At 39.4% G+C, this 19,035-nt stretch overlaps 3 protein-coding genes and 1 pseudogene across 5 annotated transcripts in view; 3 read left to right on the forward strand and 1 right to left on the reverse strand.

The window, feature by feature from the left end:
* Positions 1–287: 287 nt before the first annotated feature.
* frmd8 (FERM domain containing 8) lies at positions 288–5,729 on the forward strand. 2 transcript variants are annotated; one of them, XM_020930218.2, is made up of 11 exons: positions 288–419; positions 1,446–1,546; positions 1,692–1,859; positions 1,932–2,033; positions 2,175–2,233; positions 2,307–2,473; positions 2,718–2,921; positions 3,005–3,128; positions 3,206–3,355; positions 3,625–3,850; positions 4,050–5,729. In XM_020930218.2, exons 2-11 carry the CDS (start codon positions 1,456–1,458, stop codon positions 4,160–4,162), a joined length of 1,404 nt encoding a protein of 467 aa, XP_020785877.1. In that variant the 5' UTR covers positions 288–419; positions 1,446–1,455; the 3' UTR covers positions 4,163–5,729. The 2 variants fall into 2 exon arrangements, with proteins under 2 accessions (XP_020785877.1, XP_020785878.1); XM_020930219.2 differs by lacking the exon at positions 288–419 and adding an exon at positions 498–914.
* Positions 5,730–5,856: 127 nt separating this feature from the next.
* Positions 5,857–12,181, forward strand: LOC110165094 (VPS51 subunit of GARP complex). 2 transcript variants are annotated; one of them, XM_020930256.2, is made up of 12 exons: positions 5,857–5,960; positions 6,160–6,347; positions 6,889–7,018; positions 7,095–7,241; positions 7,413–7,632; positions 8,702–9,584; positions 9,840–10,055; positions 10,683–10,766; positions 10,836–10,970; positions 11,039–11,160; positions 11,278–11,365; positions 11,471–12,181. In XM_020930256.2, the coding sequence occupies exons 2-12, from the start codon at positions 6,168–6,170 to the stop codon at positions 11,729–11,731; spliced, it is 2,466 nt and encodes an 821-aa protein (XP_020785915.2). In that variant the 5' UTR covers positions 5,857–5,960; positions 6,160–6,167; the 3' UTR covers positions 11,732–12,181. The 2 variants fall into 2 exon arrangements, with proteins under 2 accessions (XP_020785915.2, XP_020785914.2); XM_020930255.2 differs by lacking the exon at positions 5,857–5,960 and having other exon boundaries at positions 5,967–6,347.
* A 3,606-nt stretch (positions 12,182–15,787) lies between these two features.
* LOC129407747 (ras-related protein Rab-37-like) overlaps positions 15,788–19,035 on the forward strand; it is a 4,214-nt gene continuing 966 nt past the window's right edge. Inside the window, exons 1-5 of the mRNA XM_055149780.1 lie at positions 15,788–15,873; positions 15,955–16,018; positions 18,342–18,408; positions 18,562–18,614; positions 18,915–18,980. Of these exons, the coding sequence (XP_055005755.1) occupies positions 15,788–15,873; positions 15,955–16,018; positions 18,342–18,408; positions 18,562–18,614; positions 18,915–18,980 (336 nt within the window). The remainder of the gene's footprint in view (positions 15,874–15,954; positions 16,019–18,341; positions 18,409–18,561; positions 18,615–18,914; positions 18,981–19,035) is intronic.
* On the reverse strand, positions 16,830–16,947 carry LOC129407758 (5S ribosomal RNA; annotated as a pseudogene).

Genomic DNA, 19,035 nt, shown 5'->3' on the forward strand with positions numbered 1-19,035 from the left:
GGAGACATACTAATTAAGTGTTAGTAAAGCTCTCAAGTGTGTCCTTTGCTTTGACACGTATGTTAAAGCTGTTAATCTCGTTTAAACTTGCTAGCCTTGCAGACAGTCACAAAAGAGCCAGGTCAGAAGTTTTACTGAAAGTATTCATTGTAGACAATGCATTATTAAATAAAATAAATAAATAAATAAATGTTAATACAGTAGGCAGATTATTTTCACGTCAGGCACAGAAGCACTCTCCAAAGACAAAAACAATCCTCTGAAACGTGTGACTCCTGCTGCTGTGACGCCGGCGTCACGTGACCGTGTACCCGCGCGGTGCTCCTCCATGGATCTGTGCTCCTCACACTCACACTCACACTCAGGCAGGATTTGCTTTGGATCTCACTGAACTGTTTCATTTGAAGCTCTGTGTAAAGGTATGTATGTGTGAACCACCTTTTTGCATGTATACTGAAAAAAATAACAGCAATTAAGCATCACTAACTGAACTGACAGAAATTAATATATGAAGTTAAAAGATTAGCATTGACAGCAGAAGTCCATCGGATGCTTCCACGTATGTAATATATAATATAATAAGTGAGCCTTGATTATTGCCTGTTGCATATTGGTCAAAAGTAAATCTTTAGATCCTTGAGTCACCCTGGTGTCAGATCAGATGTGTTCTTTACAGGCAGTCACGCCCTGTACAGCAGAGTCACTCGTCCAAACAGCAGTGCTAACAGCCCTAGCTATTAGCCATCCCAGCCCGGAGGAACTGAGTCAAACACTATATCTAAACTTATCTAGACTAAAGCTCATCAGGCGTATGGCTCTTGCACTTCTGCTAACGCTGGTTACAAGTCTAGCTTGATCATCTGCTTGGATTGTAAACAGAAATAGAAAGGGAGGAGGTCTACCAGTAAAGTAAGGTATGTTAATAAATGTTAATAACACATTAACAAATGATGTTTGACTACCTCGAGCAATATACCACTCTATAGCAAGATATGTCAGCTGGTCTGTGGTCTGATTTAATTCCTGTCCTTTGTTTAACTAGGAGTTTGAAATGGGACTCTGTCAAACTTAGTTGGTTTGTTAGCTCATGCTAGCTTTGCTAGGCCTCATGTGTTTACCAACACAGCGAAGTAATTTTGATCACTCTTGTACCAAATATTGTGTCAGTGCAGATGAGATGTTTGATGAGCAACAATCTGGTGAGGTACATAACTCGTTTCTTGAGAGTGAGGCCGGTGCTCGTGCATTTTCGAAATGTTGGATATGTTCTTGTTTTTCACCACATGATGGCGCTAGTGTTAAGTGGCGTTTAGACAATAATAATGTGACAGTTTGTGTAGGAGGAAGGCTATACTCCTGTTGTTTTTCTGAGGCATATCTCATCTGACAAAAACAGACTTTGAAATGATCATGTACATGATTTTCTAATTTCATTTTTTGCTTAGAATACAAGGAATGGAAGGAGACGATGTCAATTTTCCAGCAGATTCCTCAGATAATCTGTCTCAACGAGGAAGCGTTGCCTCATCTGCAACACTGTCTCGTGGTAAAGCCATTTGTGATTATTATGAAATATATATTTTAACTTATCTTTTATAGTGACACAGCTTATTCTTGAATCAAGTCAGACCCACTGTCTTACTCCATCCATCCATCCATCCACTGTCTTACTCTTCCTTTATATTTCCCAGCCCAAGATGTGGTTATATATTTGTTTGGAGATAGTGTAGTGCATTTAACAGTGGAAGGCCTCGGGAGTACCACTGTTCAAGAGTTGGGACGCAGTGTGCGTGAGGCTTTGAATATTCCTGACTCGATACAAGATGTTTTTGCCTTCTGGTTATGTTCTCCATTACTTGGTAAGACACTTTTCACATTAAACTGAATGGAACATCTGCTTTATAGCACCAACCATGTGATGTTTTGTGCAGAATTGCAGTTAAAACCAAGACACCAGCCGTATAAATTATGTCGGCAATGGCACGACCTGTTGTATCGCTTCACTGAGGCCTCGGAGGAAGACATTTCACAAGGTAAATGTGTGGTTTGATTATCTGATTGGATGTTCTAACAACGGTCTAACAAACAACAGTGCATCTGTATTTGGCAGCAAAATCTGACTTGAATTTAGTCTTTTAGAGCTGTGACAAAAAATATGTTGTGCTTCTCCTCAGATGAGCCTTTTCTTCAATACCGTCGCAATGTTTTTTATTCCAAATCAAAAGAGCTCCAGGTAACATCTCTGCTATATTGTAGCTGATGACTATTAAATAATTCATTATTAATTATTAGATTTTTCTGATTAGATAGAAGACGAAGATGTTCTAAGGCTATTGTATGAAGAAGCCAAGAGCAACATTCTTACAGGACGATATCCTTGTGATCCAGAGCACTGGAACAGCCTAGGGGCTTTGAGTCTGGCTATAGAAGAGGGATGTGGAATAGAGAACCAAAAGCTAACAACTACAATAAAGTAAGATTCTTAAAGTTATGAATAATATACATATTTTTGACTCACATGTTTGGGATGGATTCTAAATATTTACACATCCAAATCTACATGAAATATAAAATGTAGTTACACCAAATGCCACTAGTAAGTTGTTGACAAATACCAGCTTGTTTTTAAAATTGTCTGAATTGAAAGGTCACAACAAACACATGGTAGTAATGATAACAGCTTTCTGGTGGAAAATTGATGGTTTTGTTGTTGTTAGAGAAAAGAAGTTGTCCTCCTTCTTGCCCGCTCACGTTGCTTTGGGGAGCGGAGGGCTGCTGTCGACGCTCAGAGGAAAATCGAGTCGTCAGGCGGCTCTGGAGCAGAGTCTTCTAGAAGAATACAGAAAGATCAGCACATCCTCTGAGTGCACACAGCTCCTGCACCAGTACCTCAACACCTGCCACTCTCTGCCTTATTATGGGTACAGCATAAAACCATGTTTTAAAAGGCATAATTATATCCTGAAAATAATCTGTATATATAAATAAATTGCTTAATTGACAGATGTGGCTTCTTCGGCGGGGAAATTGACAAACCTGTTCAGGGGATCCTGCAAAGAGGACGACGGAAAGCTGTCTCTGTTGGAATCTGTCTAGAGGGAGTGTATGTTATGGATGTAAAAGAAAAGGTGCATATTACAGCACATTAACTTCTTCTTAAATGCTTTATTTTCTACATATTATCTACTTTATTTACTTTTTTCAGCATGTACTACTGGGTCTGAGATTCAGTGAACTGTCCTGGGACCATACTTATCCAGAAGAGGAGGGGGACTCTCATATACTGTGGCTTGAGTTTGACGGAGAAGAGGATGGTACTCCAGTCAACAAGCTGCTCAAAATCTATTCAAAACAAGTATGTGCAAGCACTTCATTTGTCAAATTTAGTTTTAATGAATTTCACAATGGAAAATATTGTGAATAAAGTAAATAATAAATAAATAAATAAAATATTAAGAGTTTAAAGACAAAGGCTAACCAGCTATGTGGTAACTAATGTGCATAGCATGTATGCTTTGAAAATTAAAACACGGGAAAATAAAACATGTTAAAAAACAAAAACAAAAAAAACTTAGGTTCATAAAGTTTCAGTTCATATGCTAAGATCTGTTATGTGTGACACAGGCAGAGCTAATGAGCGGCTTCATAGAGTACTGTGTGGAGCTGAAGTGTGTGTCTGAGGCAGCAGCAGCAGCTGACACAGATGGTGAGCCTGGCCAGTCTCAAGCCTCCGGAAAAGATTCAAGTAGCAAGAATGGCCGAGGAGGGCGCCGTGGGTTACTACGGAGACAAAGCAGCGTTGTCTGCAGTCGTGTCCACTCACTTAACACCATTAGCTACGTGGATACTGGTGAGTTCTGTCACAAAATCTATTATTTCCAATGGATATATATCAGAAGGAGCAAATGATTTAATATTGTCAATATAAAGCACACAGTGGAAGAGTGCTGCTAGAAAAGTACTCTGAAAAGTACAATTTATACTTAGTGCCCACCTCTGAGCATATGTATCATATGTTTGGAATAACAGAACTCTTTGTTGTGTTTCAGGAAAGGAAATCAAGCGTTTAAAACCAAAAAGAGCTGCTTCCTTCTTCACTCGACAGGCGACAATTTCCTCTTATTCTGCTGTTCAAGGGGCAGACAATCTGGAGCAGGGTTAACTCTTCAACTACTCTTTTTTTGCCTTGAAAGACCAAACCTTTACATTTTACACTGAAAGTCAATGAACAAGAAAACCTTTGTAACTACTAATATAATGATGTGGAAAGGACCAAGTGAGGGATATTTATATCTTGAAGTCATGTATATAAAGATTAGGCAGTAATGTGAAAGTAAAGTGTGACAAACTCTTCCATTATTCAAGTTGAGCCTGAAGGAGGCAAAGAAGTAGTTTAATATGTTATGATAAACAGGTGAGCTGTTCCATATCTCCATACATTATAACAAGTCAAAACATTTTAAACATCTGCAGTATTCTTGGGTAATGTGGTTTTAATATCTCTGGTAAAGCTCACTGGGTTGTTACCACTTCCTGACAGTTTAATTTTGTTATTTTTAGGGCTTTGACATTCTGTGAAGGGATAGTTCATATTATTCTAATGTTAGTGTTGTCTTGGTGATATTTAATACTATGCTCCTGTTTTCTTACATACTGTTGGTGCCTTGTTTCTTTGAATTAAGTGGTGCCATGTAAAAGCACTATTTCTGTTAACCTGAATACAATTCTAATTCTCATGTCAGACCTTCATTGTCATGGTTAACATACCTCAACTTATATATGACAAAATGTGTATTAATGGATTATACAGGAAGAGGTTTAATTTGGAGAGCTGAATTGTACAGTATGTTATACATATTTTCTCATATCCCTTTCCTAAAATGACATAAGATATTGTAAGGCCTAAATAATATGTAGGGTTCACTGCCATAGACTTGCTCTAATCTTAACAAGTGGCGCTATTTGTGTTGACAGCCATTGCCAAAAAGAACAGGGCTTCTTGATAGGGGAAAATGAAAATCAATGGAAAACTGATGCAATATTTTTTAACTTTGCAATATCCAAACTAATGTGAACTCTAAACCTGATGGATTTTACTAGATAAAATAATTGTGGAAGGGAAGATGTATTGTTGAGCAAATACAAATGTGTTATTGAAATATGCTGTTACAATCACACCAAAGTAGGCCTGTTACTGCTGAAGCCTGCAGTACAATATGCAGCCTGAAGCCTCACAGGTAAAAACTAACAATCATCTATGTTTGGTTGTTGGCTAATAGTAGTTTACTTCACAATAAGCCATTAAAACATAGCCTTTTTCTGATACTACATATACCTTAACAAACTCCAGCAATTCATTTTATTCTCTCATACCGTACATGATGATGCATGTTGTGCATGTGTTGTAAAATAGTCATTCCCACATCTGACACATACTGCACTATTAATACCATTTCACCTGTTCACATTTTGTAACTGCTTTACTTCTTCTGATGTTTTGTATGTTTCATTAGTAACATATTTGTATACTAATTTAAAGACATGCTTAAAACACCTCAAAACATAAAGTGCCTATTAATTTGTACAATTTTGGCTGTTCTGCAGCTCGCCTTGGAAAAATGACTGTATGGCATTGCTCTCATCTAAAATGATACATTGTGAATGCTTTTCAGTACATTTCAGTGTCACTGTTTATTATGTAATTTTTATCAATAAATGCACTAAAACTGTTTTGTTTGTTTCTACTGTGATTTTTTAAAATTCGCTTTTATAAACTCGCCCTATAACGCAATATAAAATTAGAAGAATTTCAATTTATTTTTTTCCTGCTTTGTTTTTCACCCATTTCCGGTCCTTGGGGCCCTTATCATCTTGACTATTTTACTCTTTGGCGACGTATTGCCGTGTCACAGGATTGGCTACAAACCAGGAAGTCGCATCGCTGTTTGGCTAGTTGAGGGGTTTGTTTTGAATTATGTTTTTTCCATGAAATATAATGTCATCTTTGGTTGAATGCTTAACGATTAATGTGTGGTAATGTCTGGGATTCATGTGCGTCAACGCTGAGTGCAACTGAAGCTGACTTTTCCTCCTATATCGTACATTATTTGCTAGTCTGGTCCCGTCTGTTTTAGCTTCTCGTATTTTTACATTTTAAAGAGGAGAAAATGAACACCGAGGCAGACGGCTCCGGGGCGGAGGACAGCGGCAGGAGACGCAGGGTTCACGGGATGTTGAAGCTCTACTACGGGCTGAATGAGGAGGGAAAGGCCGAGGAGCAGGCAGAATCCCTGGATCCTTGTGATATCAATGGGCCTCACTTCGACCCGGAGCTTTACCTCAACAAGGTGATGTCATTTTACTGGCTGTTTTAAACGGTGACTATTTTTGTGCACAACTTTATATGCATTTATTGGCAGGGGCTACTGTATGGAAGTTTTTGAATATTAAAAGGTGCACTTTGTAACTTTTCTGTTGAGGAATAGGTCACCTTCTTGTCTCCTTGTAAAAGTTATGGCTTGGTCTGGATGTTCAACAGTATAGCATTAAACATATCTATCTTGCATTTGTTCAATTACAGGAGTTTTATTGCTAAACAAATACCTTGAAAAAATGCTTTTATACTGTGTGTTTGCCTCACCATGGATCTGAACTGTAATTTGGCCTTGTTGTGTCTCCATGGAGATAGATACATTTACAATGAAACATTCCTGGCAAAATGAGAACATCTCCATGGTGACAAGCTCCACCAGAAAAGTTACATAGCGCACCTAAAAATCACAGAATCTTTTCACAAACATAACATTTCAAATAATTCTTGCTTCTCTTTTTAAAAGTTTTTTACTTTCTAAAACAATAGTTATCAACTTAATTGTTTGTCTATTACAGCTGAGAAGAGAGTGCTCTCTGGCAGAGCTCATGGACCATGAGACATGTATGGTCAAACAGATCCGCTCTCTGGATAGTGACATGCAGACACTGGTGTATGAAAACTACAATAAGTTTATATCTGCAACAGGTAGAAAAACTCTAATCCATATAGCACCAATTTAATCCAGATCTGTCCTACATATCCCATTCTATTTATTTTCAAGACACAATAAGAAAGATGAAGAATGATTTTAAAAAGATGGAGGATGAAATGGACTGCCTTTCTGCAAACATGGCGGCGATTACAGACTTCAGTGCTCGGATCAGCGGAACACTCCAAGATCAACATGTGCAGATTACTAAACTTTCAGGTCAGACAATAAACAAGAAAGAAAGCTAACCTCAGTACCTGATTAATAAGGCCTTTCACAATATCAAATTTTATAGATATAATATTGAAATTTATGACACGGGCACAATAATCCTAAAACACTAATACTAAAAAATACTAATCTGAATAAAAATGAATATGTCTTTTCCAGGTGTCCACACATTATTAAGAAAGTTGCAGTTTCTTTTTGAGCTTCCTGCCAGACTAAACAAGTGTCTGGAGCTTCAGGCCTATGCTCAAGCAGTAAACTCTCACCGTAGAGCGCGCTGTGTGCTGCAGCAGTACAGCCACCTCCCGTCCTTCAGAGGGATCCAGGACGACTGCCACGCCATCATGGACAAACTGGCCCAAGAGCTACGGCAGAAATTCAGGTTAGGCAATGAAATGATCATGGCCAAAATAATTGCAATTAAAGTTTCAAAATGTTTAAAAATTTTATCAATTTGAATTACTAATATTTTAATGTCAAGAATAAATACTATGTTTAAACAGCTAATATAATTGTACTTGTTATCAGTGAAAACAACTACGATCTAGCAGAGAACATTATGGATAAGTAGCTTTTTTTTTGCACATTCTGGTATATAATGGCCATAATTTTTGTTGACGAGTATCACAATTATATAAAATGTCCCACAAACGATTATTGTCCACTCTTTTTACCACAATGAACAGTAATGTTTACTGTCTCATCCCTAGTTCAGGTGAAGGTCACACATTCTGCATTTACAATCTTATTTGGTACTTGATTGATTTTATTTATTGGCTATTTGGCAATGACTAATGACTACAAAAAGGGTGGGCAATAGAGACCAAAATGAATATCTCACTATTTCTTTGCATTAACACTTTAAATCATCTAGTGGTTATACTAGTATGTGAGCAAGTAATCATCTGGAAGATGCTAAAATGTGCCTAAATATCTTCTTGGTTGAAATTCAAGTATTTTTCAATTTGTGAATGGACCATAAAATTTATCACGAAAGTACAGAAATATCACCATATACCCTTGTATAGAAGATTACATTAGATATTTCTGTCTATTTTATTGTTCTTCTGCTCTTCATTTGATTTACTCGATATGCAGATTTTCTATAAATGTGAAGCAACATTTTTGATATCTTCCCCCTCTACTACAAAATATATTCATAAAAAATATCTACACACATAATATGTAACTTGCTTTAAGATAGGTGTTGAAAAACTGTACATCTTTACCCTAGTGAATGCATATAGTTTTTTATAATGTTACATAGGATTATGTTATATGAATCTTTATTAAGTATTTCCTCATTTATTCACTTTTGTACAGTGTATGCCAGAATCATATTGTTTTGTAACATTATCTGCTTTTTTGTAAGCTTACGCTACATTCACTTTGCCCTGTTGTGAAATATTCCCTTCATATTTTTCCATTTGCTTGTTTGATTGCTCCTGCAGGGATGGTGGCACTAGTTCCAAAGACTTATCGGAGTGTGTGGAGCTCCTGCTACAGCTGGATGAACCTGCAGAGGAGCTGTGTGACAAATTCCTCAGCCATGCTCGATCTCGACTTGAGTCAGATCTCCAGGGCCTGGGGGCAGAGATAAAACCTGATGTTTCCTCTGCTACTTCTGCTCAAAATGAATCATCAGGTGCAGACGCTGGTTCACCCACCGATGGCTCTCCTACAGGACTGCCTTCCCCCTCCTCTCCCAAAACAGACATCTTGGAGTTCATTGATCGAGGCTGCAATGAGTTTGTCAGTAGTCTATGCTTAGTAATTACATCTTACCAAGAACTGTTTATAAATCACCCTCAAACAGGTGATCTTGCAACTAAGAATATTCCCCAGATGGCGAATGGCAAACTTCATGCATTTGTGGATGATCTTACTGCTCGGTATTTCTCCCTAGTTGAAAGAAGGATACAAGAGGAAAGAGGAGTAGGGGATAACTCTCTGCTTGTGCGAGCTTTGGACCGTTTTCACCGCAGACTGCAAGCTGTTGCCAAACTACTTCCTGGTTCATCAGTACCAAACCAGGGCACTGAGATTGTGATCCGTGCTGCAAACGAGCGTGTGAAGCAGTACCTGTGTGCACTACAGAGCTTCTACATGGACAGTTTAACAGACGTGAGGCAGGCGTTGGCCACACCTCGTCTCTCTATGGGCGGAGCTTCAGTAGTGGGGGGGCCTGCGTCCAATAGGGACAACCCCAGCAGTTTGCCAGAGCTGCTGTCCTCCCTGTCGTCCTCCATTCTCAATCAGATCAAGTCTGTGCTGGCGTCTGTGCACCTTTTCACAGCCAAAGACATCACATTCTCTAATAAACCATATTTTAAGGTCAGTAGGTTTGCTCTTGTCACATACCATTCAGTACATTTCTTTGTTATATCAAATGATCTAACTACATATTTAGTTATTCAATATGAATGCTGATTGAATCCATTGTTAGGCATAATCAGTGTCTTAGGAGTTTTAAAAGTACTTTAAAGTGAACTGGCTGATTAAATAATAATAGGATTCAAATATAGACTTCCTGTGTAGTTTTTACCTTCTGTACAATTACGCTGATATCTTCCGCTTCCCTTGTCAAAGGGTGAATTCTGCAGTAAAGGTGTGCGCGAGAGCCTGGTGGTGAGCTTCATTAGGTTTGTGTGTCAGTCTTCGCGTCAGTTCTGTGAAAGTGCCGGAGACAAGGGCGGCTCCACCCCTCCCGCCCTGCTGCTGCTGCTGTCACGCCTCTGTCTGGACTATGAGACCTCCACCATCTCATACATACTCACCCTGACTGATGAGCAGTTCCTGGTGCAGGCAAGTATTCAAAGTATGCCACGTATGTACTATGCTAAAAAGTTTGTCATATTGTCCAAGGCTGTAGATCAGCTGCCCCTGTAACTAGATTTGTAGCCATACCCACTTGAGGAACTGACCTAATCAGATCTCGAAAAGCTCAGTCTGGTCTTGTTTGTACTTAAGTGAAAGACCGCTGGGAATGCCAGGTGCCACTGTGGGGCAGCAGTGGCTTCCGTTTTGAACTTAGGCAAAATACTTCCCCCATGTTGCCCAGTATCAAAGTGTTGTGTGAGTGTTGGGGGTGGTCGGAGGTAGCAGATGGTGCAGATTTGCAGCCTTGTTTTGTCAGTCTGCCCCAAGGCAGCTGTGGCTGCTATAGTAGCTTGCATCTCCCGGTTGTGGAGTGAATGATTAATGCATTGTAAAGCATCCTTGAAACGCAAAAAAAAGAAAGCTATATTAACGAAATTAAAGTCGATTTATTTTAGCAAGTGCTACACTGGGATATTTTATCCATTGAACAATTTCCTTGACTACAATGTAATTGCTTTCCACCTAATACAGTATATCCCATCTTTTTCACTTTACCTGTGTCCACTGAAAATCAAGTACACTTCACTTACTTGGAGTTGTGTATTTTCACAGCACCACAGTCCTGTCACACCGGTCACTTCTTTATGTGCTGAGGCCAGGGAAGCCGCGCAGAAGCTTCTGAACCATTATGTGAAGGTTGGTTTTGACAGCAGAGTGTAGAAAACATTTTAAACTTGTGTCTCACTGTTGCTTTTTGTTCCCCAGGTTCAGGGGCTGATTATTTCTCAGATGCTCAGAAAGAGTGTGGAGACCAGAGACTGGGTGAACACTATTGAACCACGAAATGTCCGTGCTGTGATGAAGAGGGTTGTGGAGGACACTACTTCTATTGATGTTCAGGTATTTAGACATTTGCCATGGTGTTTGTAAATTGCCTTTTCTATTTACTCTTTTGTGATTTGAACCAGGTGGGTCTTTTGTATGAAGAGGGAGTAAGGAAAGCACACAGCAGTGACTCCAGCAAAAGGACTTTCTCGGTGTATAGCAGCTCCAGGCAGCAGGCCCGCTACGCTGCCAGTTACACGCCAAGGTACACACACCTGCTAGCTAACGCACTGTTTGTGATGGCCCGGACCCTCATGTTTACAACAACTCAGCCTTCTGGTCTGACATGATAAAAATGATTAAAAGCTTTCTCTGCCCGCAGTGCTCCTATGGACACTAATCTGTTGAACAACATACACAAGCTGTTTTCTGAAAGGATTGACATTTTCAGCTCAGTGGAGTTCAACAAGGTGAGCACAGAGTATTACCCCATGATAAATCATCAGAGGTGATACACCACAGCCCCTCTGATAAGTGCCTCTCTCTCTCTCTCTCTCTCTCTCTCTCACTCTCAGGTGTCGGTCATGACAGGAATCATCAAAATCAGCCTCAAAACCTTCCTGGAGTGTGTGCGTTTACGCACGTTTGGTCGTTATGGACTGCAGCAGATCCAAGTGGACTGCCATTATCTGCAGATGTATCTATGGCGCTTTGTTTCAGATGAAAACCTTGTACACTTCCTGTTGGATGAGATTGTGGGGAGTTCTGCTCACCGCTGCCTCGACCCTGCCCCCATGGAGCAGAGTGTGATTGAAGTCATCTGTGAGAGAGGCTGAAGCTAATGCTAAAAAATACATTCTTATATAATTGTATGACTGTCTATGGTAAAAATGCTTAAAAAAATATTAATGCAAGACTGCTTCAATCTGCAAGTGATCAATTTTGTGAATCAGTGAAATAGAATTCAAATAATTGACCTCTTATGTATTTATTGTGCTCTTAATATACTGACTTGAAATTTGGAATCACTGTCAATGCTGGGTATTCTGTTTATAAGAGTATGCACTATACCTTATTTGCTTGTAACTTTTCATTTTCTGTGTCAATAAATCCCATATAAATGAGAAAAGATGAAGTCTATATTTAAAGCTATGCTAAAATATTTATTTCACTTTTATTTCTGTGTGAATATTAAACAGGTCACAAATGAAGTTACAAATGTAGATGTTGCCTGACATTTAATTATGCATCTTTTCAATAAACAACACACCCATGAATACTCCTTACTCCAAGGGTCTCCAACCATTTTCTTCTGGTCAGCTACCTTTACAAAAAGAAAATGCCAAACGGCTACTAAGTTTGGCAGTCACCATAAAATGAGCACAGAAAAGCCTTATATGAGGAAGAGTTAGATACCTATAAAGCATAACCGTTTATCCATTTATTAGGCATCAAAATGAGTCATTAAGCACAATATGTATAGTTCAGAAATCCTCCAGGGAGCTACTTGTGACGGGGTGGAAAGCTACAGGTTGGAGACCCCTGTCTTATTTTGTCCTTGGTTACAATGTATATTCTCCAGAAAAGATCAAGAAATCCACAACTGCCTGTCGCCATCTCACCACGGCGCCTGATTGGTCCAGAATTTCCAGTGCGCTCAAGTTGTGCTCAGTGGAGAAAGATGAAAACTGAGGTATGTTGTAATTGTTGATTAGTGAACAAGGAATGCTAAATATTGGAGATGAAGAAATGCATACCAGCTGTCAAAGCCTGATCCCGTCAGATCTCAAAGCTTAGCAGGCCGGGCCTGGTTAGTACTTGGATGGGAGACCGCTGGGAAAATCAGGTGCCACAGGGGGGCGCCAGTCGCAAAAAAAACAGTTGTTGTGTCCTTAAGCAAGGCACTTCACCCACATTGTGTAGTTTGAAAGTGATGTGTGCCTGAGTGATGGTGGTGGTCTGTCCAGGGCAGCTGTGGCTATAATAGTAGCCTACCACCACCGGGTATGGAGTGAATGAATAATGCTCTTTGACTGCATTATGAATGATTAATGCTCAAAAAAGTGCTATATAAAACTGATGCATTATTTTCTAATTTTTCCATGCAATGAATGTCGGTAGTCGATAAATCCGAGTCAGTTCTCCCGACATCCGTTGTAAATGCGTTCCATTACAACAGTTGGGGAAAAATATGGATAATGTCCAATTGACTCGGTCTGCACCGAACTAGCCTGAGTTTGTGTTTTGGAAACCCCATTTGATTGGCTGTTCCATTGCACTTTCTCGAGATAGAGGTCATTTTTTCTGAGCACAACAGAATGCACCATTACTACCTCGAACAGAGCCCGCCGGAAGTTATCATCGCATGTTTCCAAGCATATTCCTGATTTGTGATGTGTGAAGCGTGAATAGAGCCTATAATTACAACAGAATTTGCACCTCATACTAGTTAATTCCAATCATTAGACCCTTATGACCATTTGTATTATTTAAATGTATTTTTCACACGTCCAGTGGCCTCGACGTGGCAAGCTTGTCCTCTCTGCGTGGTTGGACAGGGCAGGCTAGCAGGCTGTGTGTTGTGGCAGCTTGTAACATGGCCAGTCTATTTTTGGGCATGCTTCCTTGTAGTTACTCAGCATGCAAGCTCCTCTCACGTCATAATTGGGGAGAGGGAAAAAAACAGAAAGCCATGGCAACTAATGCAGGGTTGAGCCATGTCCGTTCAGACGCTGGGAATTCTGCAGGTGGCCATGCTATGCACACATCACATTTTGCACGCGTCGCTAATGCAAAAGTGGTTGTGTTTCCTTGTTGTTGGTGTTGAGAAAGAATGCAGTCCAGGAAGTTCGCTTATTAGTCATACTTCCTTTTGTTGCACTCTATAGCTAACACTACATTTTGATTATAGGGTGCTTTTTCAAATTCACACTAAATGCTACCTTTGAGACCTTAATGCCAAAGCAACAAGTTAGCTCATATATTATTACAGCTGTCTACAAATTGTGATGTATGCTTAGAACTTCTTTGATATCTGCATTTTGAAGGCATAAAACAACCTAATAGTTGTTTGTGCAGTGTGCAGTGTATATGCATCTGGTAGCAGGGGTGTAGTGGGAGTGGTACACAGGGGTACAGCGTCCACCCACTTCTCCCGACATGAAATATAAAAAAAATAACAAATATAAAATAGATACAACTTAAATGTCAAACCGGAGCTATTTGCAATAGTGAAAACAACCTGCATAGGCTCATGATATCTGCAGTGCTGTCCTATAGTGACCTGAGACATGAGGGACCAGGACTGATCCCAGGACTGAACCAGGAGGATTAAAGCAGGTCTAAACCAGCTCTAAAGTTGAACTAAACCAGAACTGAGCCAGGACTGAGTGCCCGGAGGTGCGCCCGCGTAGACCATTGGGTGACCGCAGGCAAAAGGACCAGTGCTGATTGTGCCTTGCGGACACCCTCCTTTGCAGGCTCGGGGTTCTCTCACTCTCAAGTCCAAGGTTAGTCAAAGATTAGTCCTGGTTTAGTCCTGGTGCAGACCTGGTTTAGTTCTGTTTTAGTCTTGGTTTAGAGCTAGTTTAGTCCTGGTTGAGCTAGTTTAGTCTTGGTTTAGAGCTAGTTTAGTCCTGGTTTAGTCCTAGTTTAGTCCTGGTTTAGAGCTAGTTTAGTCCTGGTTTAGTTCTGTTTTAGTCCTGGTTTAAAGCTAGTTTAGTCTTGGTTTAGTTCTGTTTTAGTCCTGGGTTAAAGCTAGTTTATTCTGGTTTAGAGCTAGTTTAGTCCTGGTCTAGAGCTAGTTTAGTCCTGGTTTAGAGCTAGTTTAGTCCTGGTCTAGAGCTAGTTTAGTCCTGGTTTAGAGCTAGTTTAGTCCTGGTCTAGAGCTAGTTTAGTCCTGGTTTAGTTCTAGTTTAGTCCTGTTTTAGAGCTAGTTTAGTCCTAGTTTAGAGCTAGTTTAGTCCTGGTTTAATCCTAGTTTTAGGCTTGGTTTAGAGCTAGTTTAGTCCTAGTTTAGAGCTAGTTTAGTCCTAGTTTAGTCCTGGATCAGTCCTGGGCACATATGTTGTAGCCTATGATTTACGTTCTGTTGGTGATTATAAACGGCGTTAATGTTAAAACATCGATGACGTCACGAATCATGTACAGTACCCCAGTTACCCCACCTTTTAAAAAAAAATGTCATTCAGTTATTAATTCATAAATTATGATTCCATATTATGATTCAATACAAAAATCAATAAAATCTAATCACAAAAAACACAATTCAATATTTTTTCTCAGATAGTTCAGCCTTGATCACACATAATAACGTGTTAAATACACTCTAGGGCTTGATGATTTGGGAAAAATATCACATTTTTTGACAAGCATTGCGATTGGATTTGGATTTGATTTATGTTTTAATAATAGGATTCTGTTCTGATTCAAGTTTTAAACGTGCCCAGAATAATTGACAAAAAGACTGAAATATGAAGCTCCAAACTAATACAAAAACTTATCCTCTTCATTTCGAACATGTTTGTACCAATGTAAATACAGGGTTTGCAGTTTTTATGCAGAAAAAGACAGAATATATTGTTGTTTGTGGAAAAACTTCAAGAAATTGCAGCCTTGATTTGCTAATTGTGATTTTGATTGAACTGCGATTATTCTCGTAGCCCTATTACGCTCCACACAAGGATCAACACTTAACAGCCTTTCTCTTGATTCACAACACAACATTGGGACTATTCTAGGCCACTGTCTGCTGCAGATACAGTAGGGCACCCCCACAGGGCTGCAGGAAACAAACCAGGGGGAGACTGTTGTTGGAGTGCTAGCTGCTTATCCTCACAGTTGTGTAATTAAGTCTAATCCCAGGACCTTGTTTGTGGTGTGGGTGTCGCGAAATGGTCTTTCTCTGGCAGCATTCAGAGCCACTTTCAGAGCCAGTCGTCTTGTGTTTTCCTTGTGCTTTCCTGGTGCTTCATGCTGGGTGAATGTGCGTTTGCAGTCTGCCGTCACTCCCCCCATCCGCGCGCTGTCTGTGGCATATGGGGAACTGTCAATGATTTAGTGCTACTGTTTTGTTTTCACAGAATAAAGTGGTGGATGTGGACAATCTCAAAGTCAAACTGCAGGTAAGAGAAATACACTGGAGTTTACTTTAAAATCTGTATGAGTGGGTACTAGCATCGAAACTACTCTTTTGAACAATTTAAAATAAAGGAAAAAAGTCACATTCACAGGACAGAAATTAATCTTTCCTGAATAAATTTAGAATGATCTTAAGCTGTATCAGAACTAGCGTAACACCACCATTTACCTGAACTGAGGAATTATACAGATGTGAAGCCACAAGGTTTAAAAGAACGTACTACAATTTATGTTGAAAATCACATTCTACTGTCTAAATAAAGAGTGTTTTTTGTATTGAGTTCATTCATTAGTATCAAAATTAAGCTTGAAAAGTTAGAACTGTGTCAACACTAGCTCTATGCAACCTGTATGGTGGAGGACCTGCCACCTACTTGTCTCTATGAAGATATTACCTGGTTTGCCTGGTATGTCCCGTAGTATGGCATTAAATGATTCAATCTTGCATTTAAAATGCATCATTTAGAAGTGCCTTTCATTTTTTCCCCTCTTTTTAATTTAATTTGCTACATGCAATACAATAATACAATACAGTAATTCAAAATACAAAAATAATACATCAGTTTTACATAGCACTTTTTTGGACACTCAAAGATGCTTTACAGAGCATTATTCATTCACTCCATACCCGGTGGTGGTAAACTACTACTATAGCCACAGCTGCCCTGGGACAGACTGCCAGAAGCGAGGCTGCCAATCTGCGCCATCGGCCCCTCCGACCACCACCTTCATACTAGGCAATGTGGGTGAAGTGCCTTGCCTAAGGACACAATGACAGTTTTTGCAATCGGCGCCCCCCTGTGACACTTGATTTTCCCAGCAGTCTCCCATCCAAGTACTAACCAGGCCCAGCCTTGCTTAGCTTCTGAGATCTGACAGGACCAGGCTTTTACAAGATGGTATGGCCACAAACACAATAAGTACAATAAGTACAATATGGTACAATACAATACAAATGCACACAATGCATACAAGTGCTTTGTGTTGCATTTTTTTTTGTATGAAAAGCGCTCTATAAATAAAGTTTGATTGATTGATACAGTGCCTTTCTAACACCCAGTTCACTTTTCATTTCATAGACACAATAAACATTACATGCTTTTCTTTTACCTTCTTCAACTTGGCCTGGTGGCTTGTCTTTATGTAGAGTGACAAGTTTAATGCCATATTGTGTAACATTCAGGCAAAGCAATAAATTTCTCCATGGAGAAAGATAGATGGTGAATTTTCAGCCAGAGAAGTTACATAGTTTACTCAGCATTACAATAGGCTACAATCTGTACTAATAAGCACATTCGGTGGTCTTAAATGCACTGTAAGCATTATGATTCAAAACAAAAAGGCTAAATGATTGTGTAACCCGCTCAGAGACACAATGGGAATCTGTTCCTTTTTATATTTTTTTTTAAAGTTTGATATTGATTCCAATCAAGGGGAGTTATGTTTTTTGCCAGAAATAATTTGTGTTGTTTTTGCCAAGATAACTTTTTTGGCGTTATGATCCGGATTGTCTGTCACCGCTGGTGGTTTAAAAAAATTGCCAAGAGCAGAAAAACATCACCTTGCTGATAACACGTTGCTTCTAAAACTCTAAATCCTTTGTCATAGTAATGGGACAAATTTTATATGAAATAACATAGATGTTTTTAAAGGTGCACTTTGTAACTTTTATGATGTGTAGTACACAGCCCGCTCTTCCGCATGTGCATTTAACTGCTTTGCATTGATGTTCCACAATATGGCATTATATAATATACTTTAGCATTTATTCTAATATAGATTAAGTTTCCGTTTAATTGGAAAATAACAACATACTTTCTTAGTGTCAGATAGGTCACCTCTCCACAGATCTTACCTGTAACTTGGCCTAGTAGTATCACTTGCTCATCTTCATGGCGATAAGTTTAATGCCATACTATGTAATATTTAAGAAAAAAACAACAACAATTAAATCTCCATAGAAACAAGCAGATGGCCAAAAAGAGACATACTGTATTTGTTTCCTTTATTTATTCTGGAGTTAACGTTTTACTTTGGATTTTGAAGGCTATAAAGGGCCTGTGTGTCAGCTTGACGTTAACCTAATGTAAACATGTCTATCATCACAACCTGTTCATACGGCACAGTGGGAGGTGCTATAATTAGACCGTACTGCCGTTCCTCGTAAACCCATGGCTTCTTTTACACGGGCTTATGTGCCATCCCCTAATAGCATCACACTGTATAATCTATATTGGCGTTTCTCTTCTTTTGGATGCTAGCTGCTAGGATTTGTAACACATATTGCATATAATTATTTTGTCTTAGATCTGGGATACAGCTGGCCAGGAAAGGTTCCGCAGTGTAACACACGCCTACTACAGAGATGCCCAAGGTAACCCTAGCTTTTCTTATGCTTCACTTCCTGTTTGGGGAGGGAGTTGTGTGAAGTTTAGTACCCACATTGGATTGTGGATGTGGGTATTGGTTACATAAACTACAACACATGCAACCGTAACTAATCATAGTTCTGCTCTTTTGTTGACAGCCTTACTCCTGCTTTATGATATCACCAACAAGCCATCATTTGACAACATCAGGGTAAATGCTCCTCTGCCTTCTATAGCCACTGCTATCTAAACATTTATCAAGAGAATTAGATGAACACGCTTTGTTGCACTGAAACTTGCATCAGTATTGTTGGTTCAAATGAGCTCTCCAGTGATGTCTCCTTCATTTTTTCTGTTGTTTGTCAACCATTTCTCAATCTGAACACTGAAAATCTATAAACTAGTTCCAAAGCAACATGACTTGATTGTGTGTTGTGATTGATGGAAGAAGAGTGAAATTGCCCAGTGTTTAGACTCACTCCTCTTTCTGTTTCTTTTCTACTTTTTAAAGGCTTGGCTGACTGAGATACATGACTATGCCCAGAAGGATGTGGTCATCATGTTGCTCGGCAACAAGGTGAGCAAAGCTTCCCCTTTCTTTCTTCTTCTACTGTATGTGCATTACTTAAGAA

Source organism: Boleophthalmus pectinirostris, unplaced genomic scaffold (genome assembly GCF_026225935.1).
Source record: "Boleophthalmus pectinirostris isolate CB_2022bp ecotype Guang Dong unplaced genomic scaffold, ASM2622593v1 HiC_scaffold_13, whole genome shotgun sequence".
Classification (NCBI taxonomy): Eukaryota; Metazoa; Chordata; class Actinopteri; order Gobiiformes; family Gobiidae; genus Boleophthalmus; species Boleophthalmus pectinirostris.

Bases quoted from the DNA above. Each gene is read 5' to 3' on its own strand.
- LOC110165094 (XM_020930256.2), top strand. From the start codon at position 6,168: ATGAACACCGAGGCAGACGGCTCCGGGGCGGAGGACAGCGGCAGGAGA. The intron at 7,242-7,412 runs GTCAGACAATAA...TGTCTTTTCCAG, and splicing joins GCAGATTACTAAACTTTCAG to GTGTCCACACATTATTAAGA. The intron at 7,633-8,701 runs GTTAGGCAATGA...TTGCTCCTGCAG, and splicing joins GAGCTACGGCAGAAATTCAG to GGATGGTGGCACTAGTTCCA.
- frmd8 (XM_020930218.2), top strand. From the start codon at position 1,456: ATGGAAGGAGACGATGTCAATTTTCCAGCAGATTCCTCAGATAATCTG. The intron at 2,034-2,174 runs GTAAATGTGTGG...GCTTCTCCTCAG, and splicing joins GGAGGAAGACATTTCACAAG to ATGAGCCTTTTCTTCAATAC. The intron at 3,851-4,049 runs GTGAGTTCTGTC...GTTGTGTTTCAG, and splicing joins CATTAGCTACGTGGATACTG to GAAAGGAAATCAAGCGTTTA.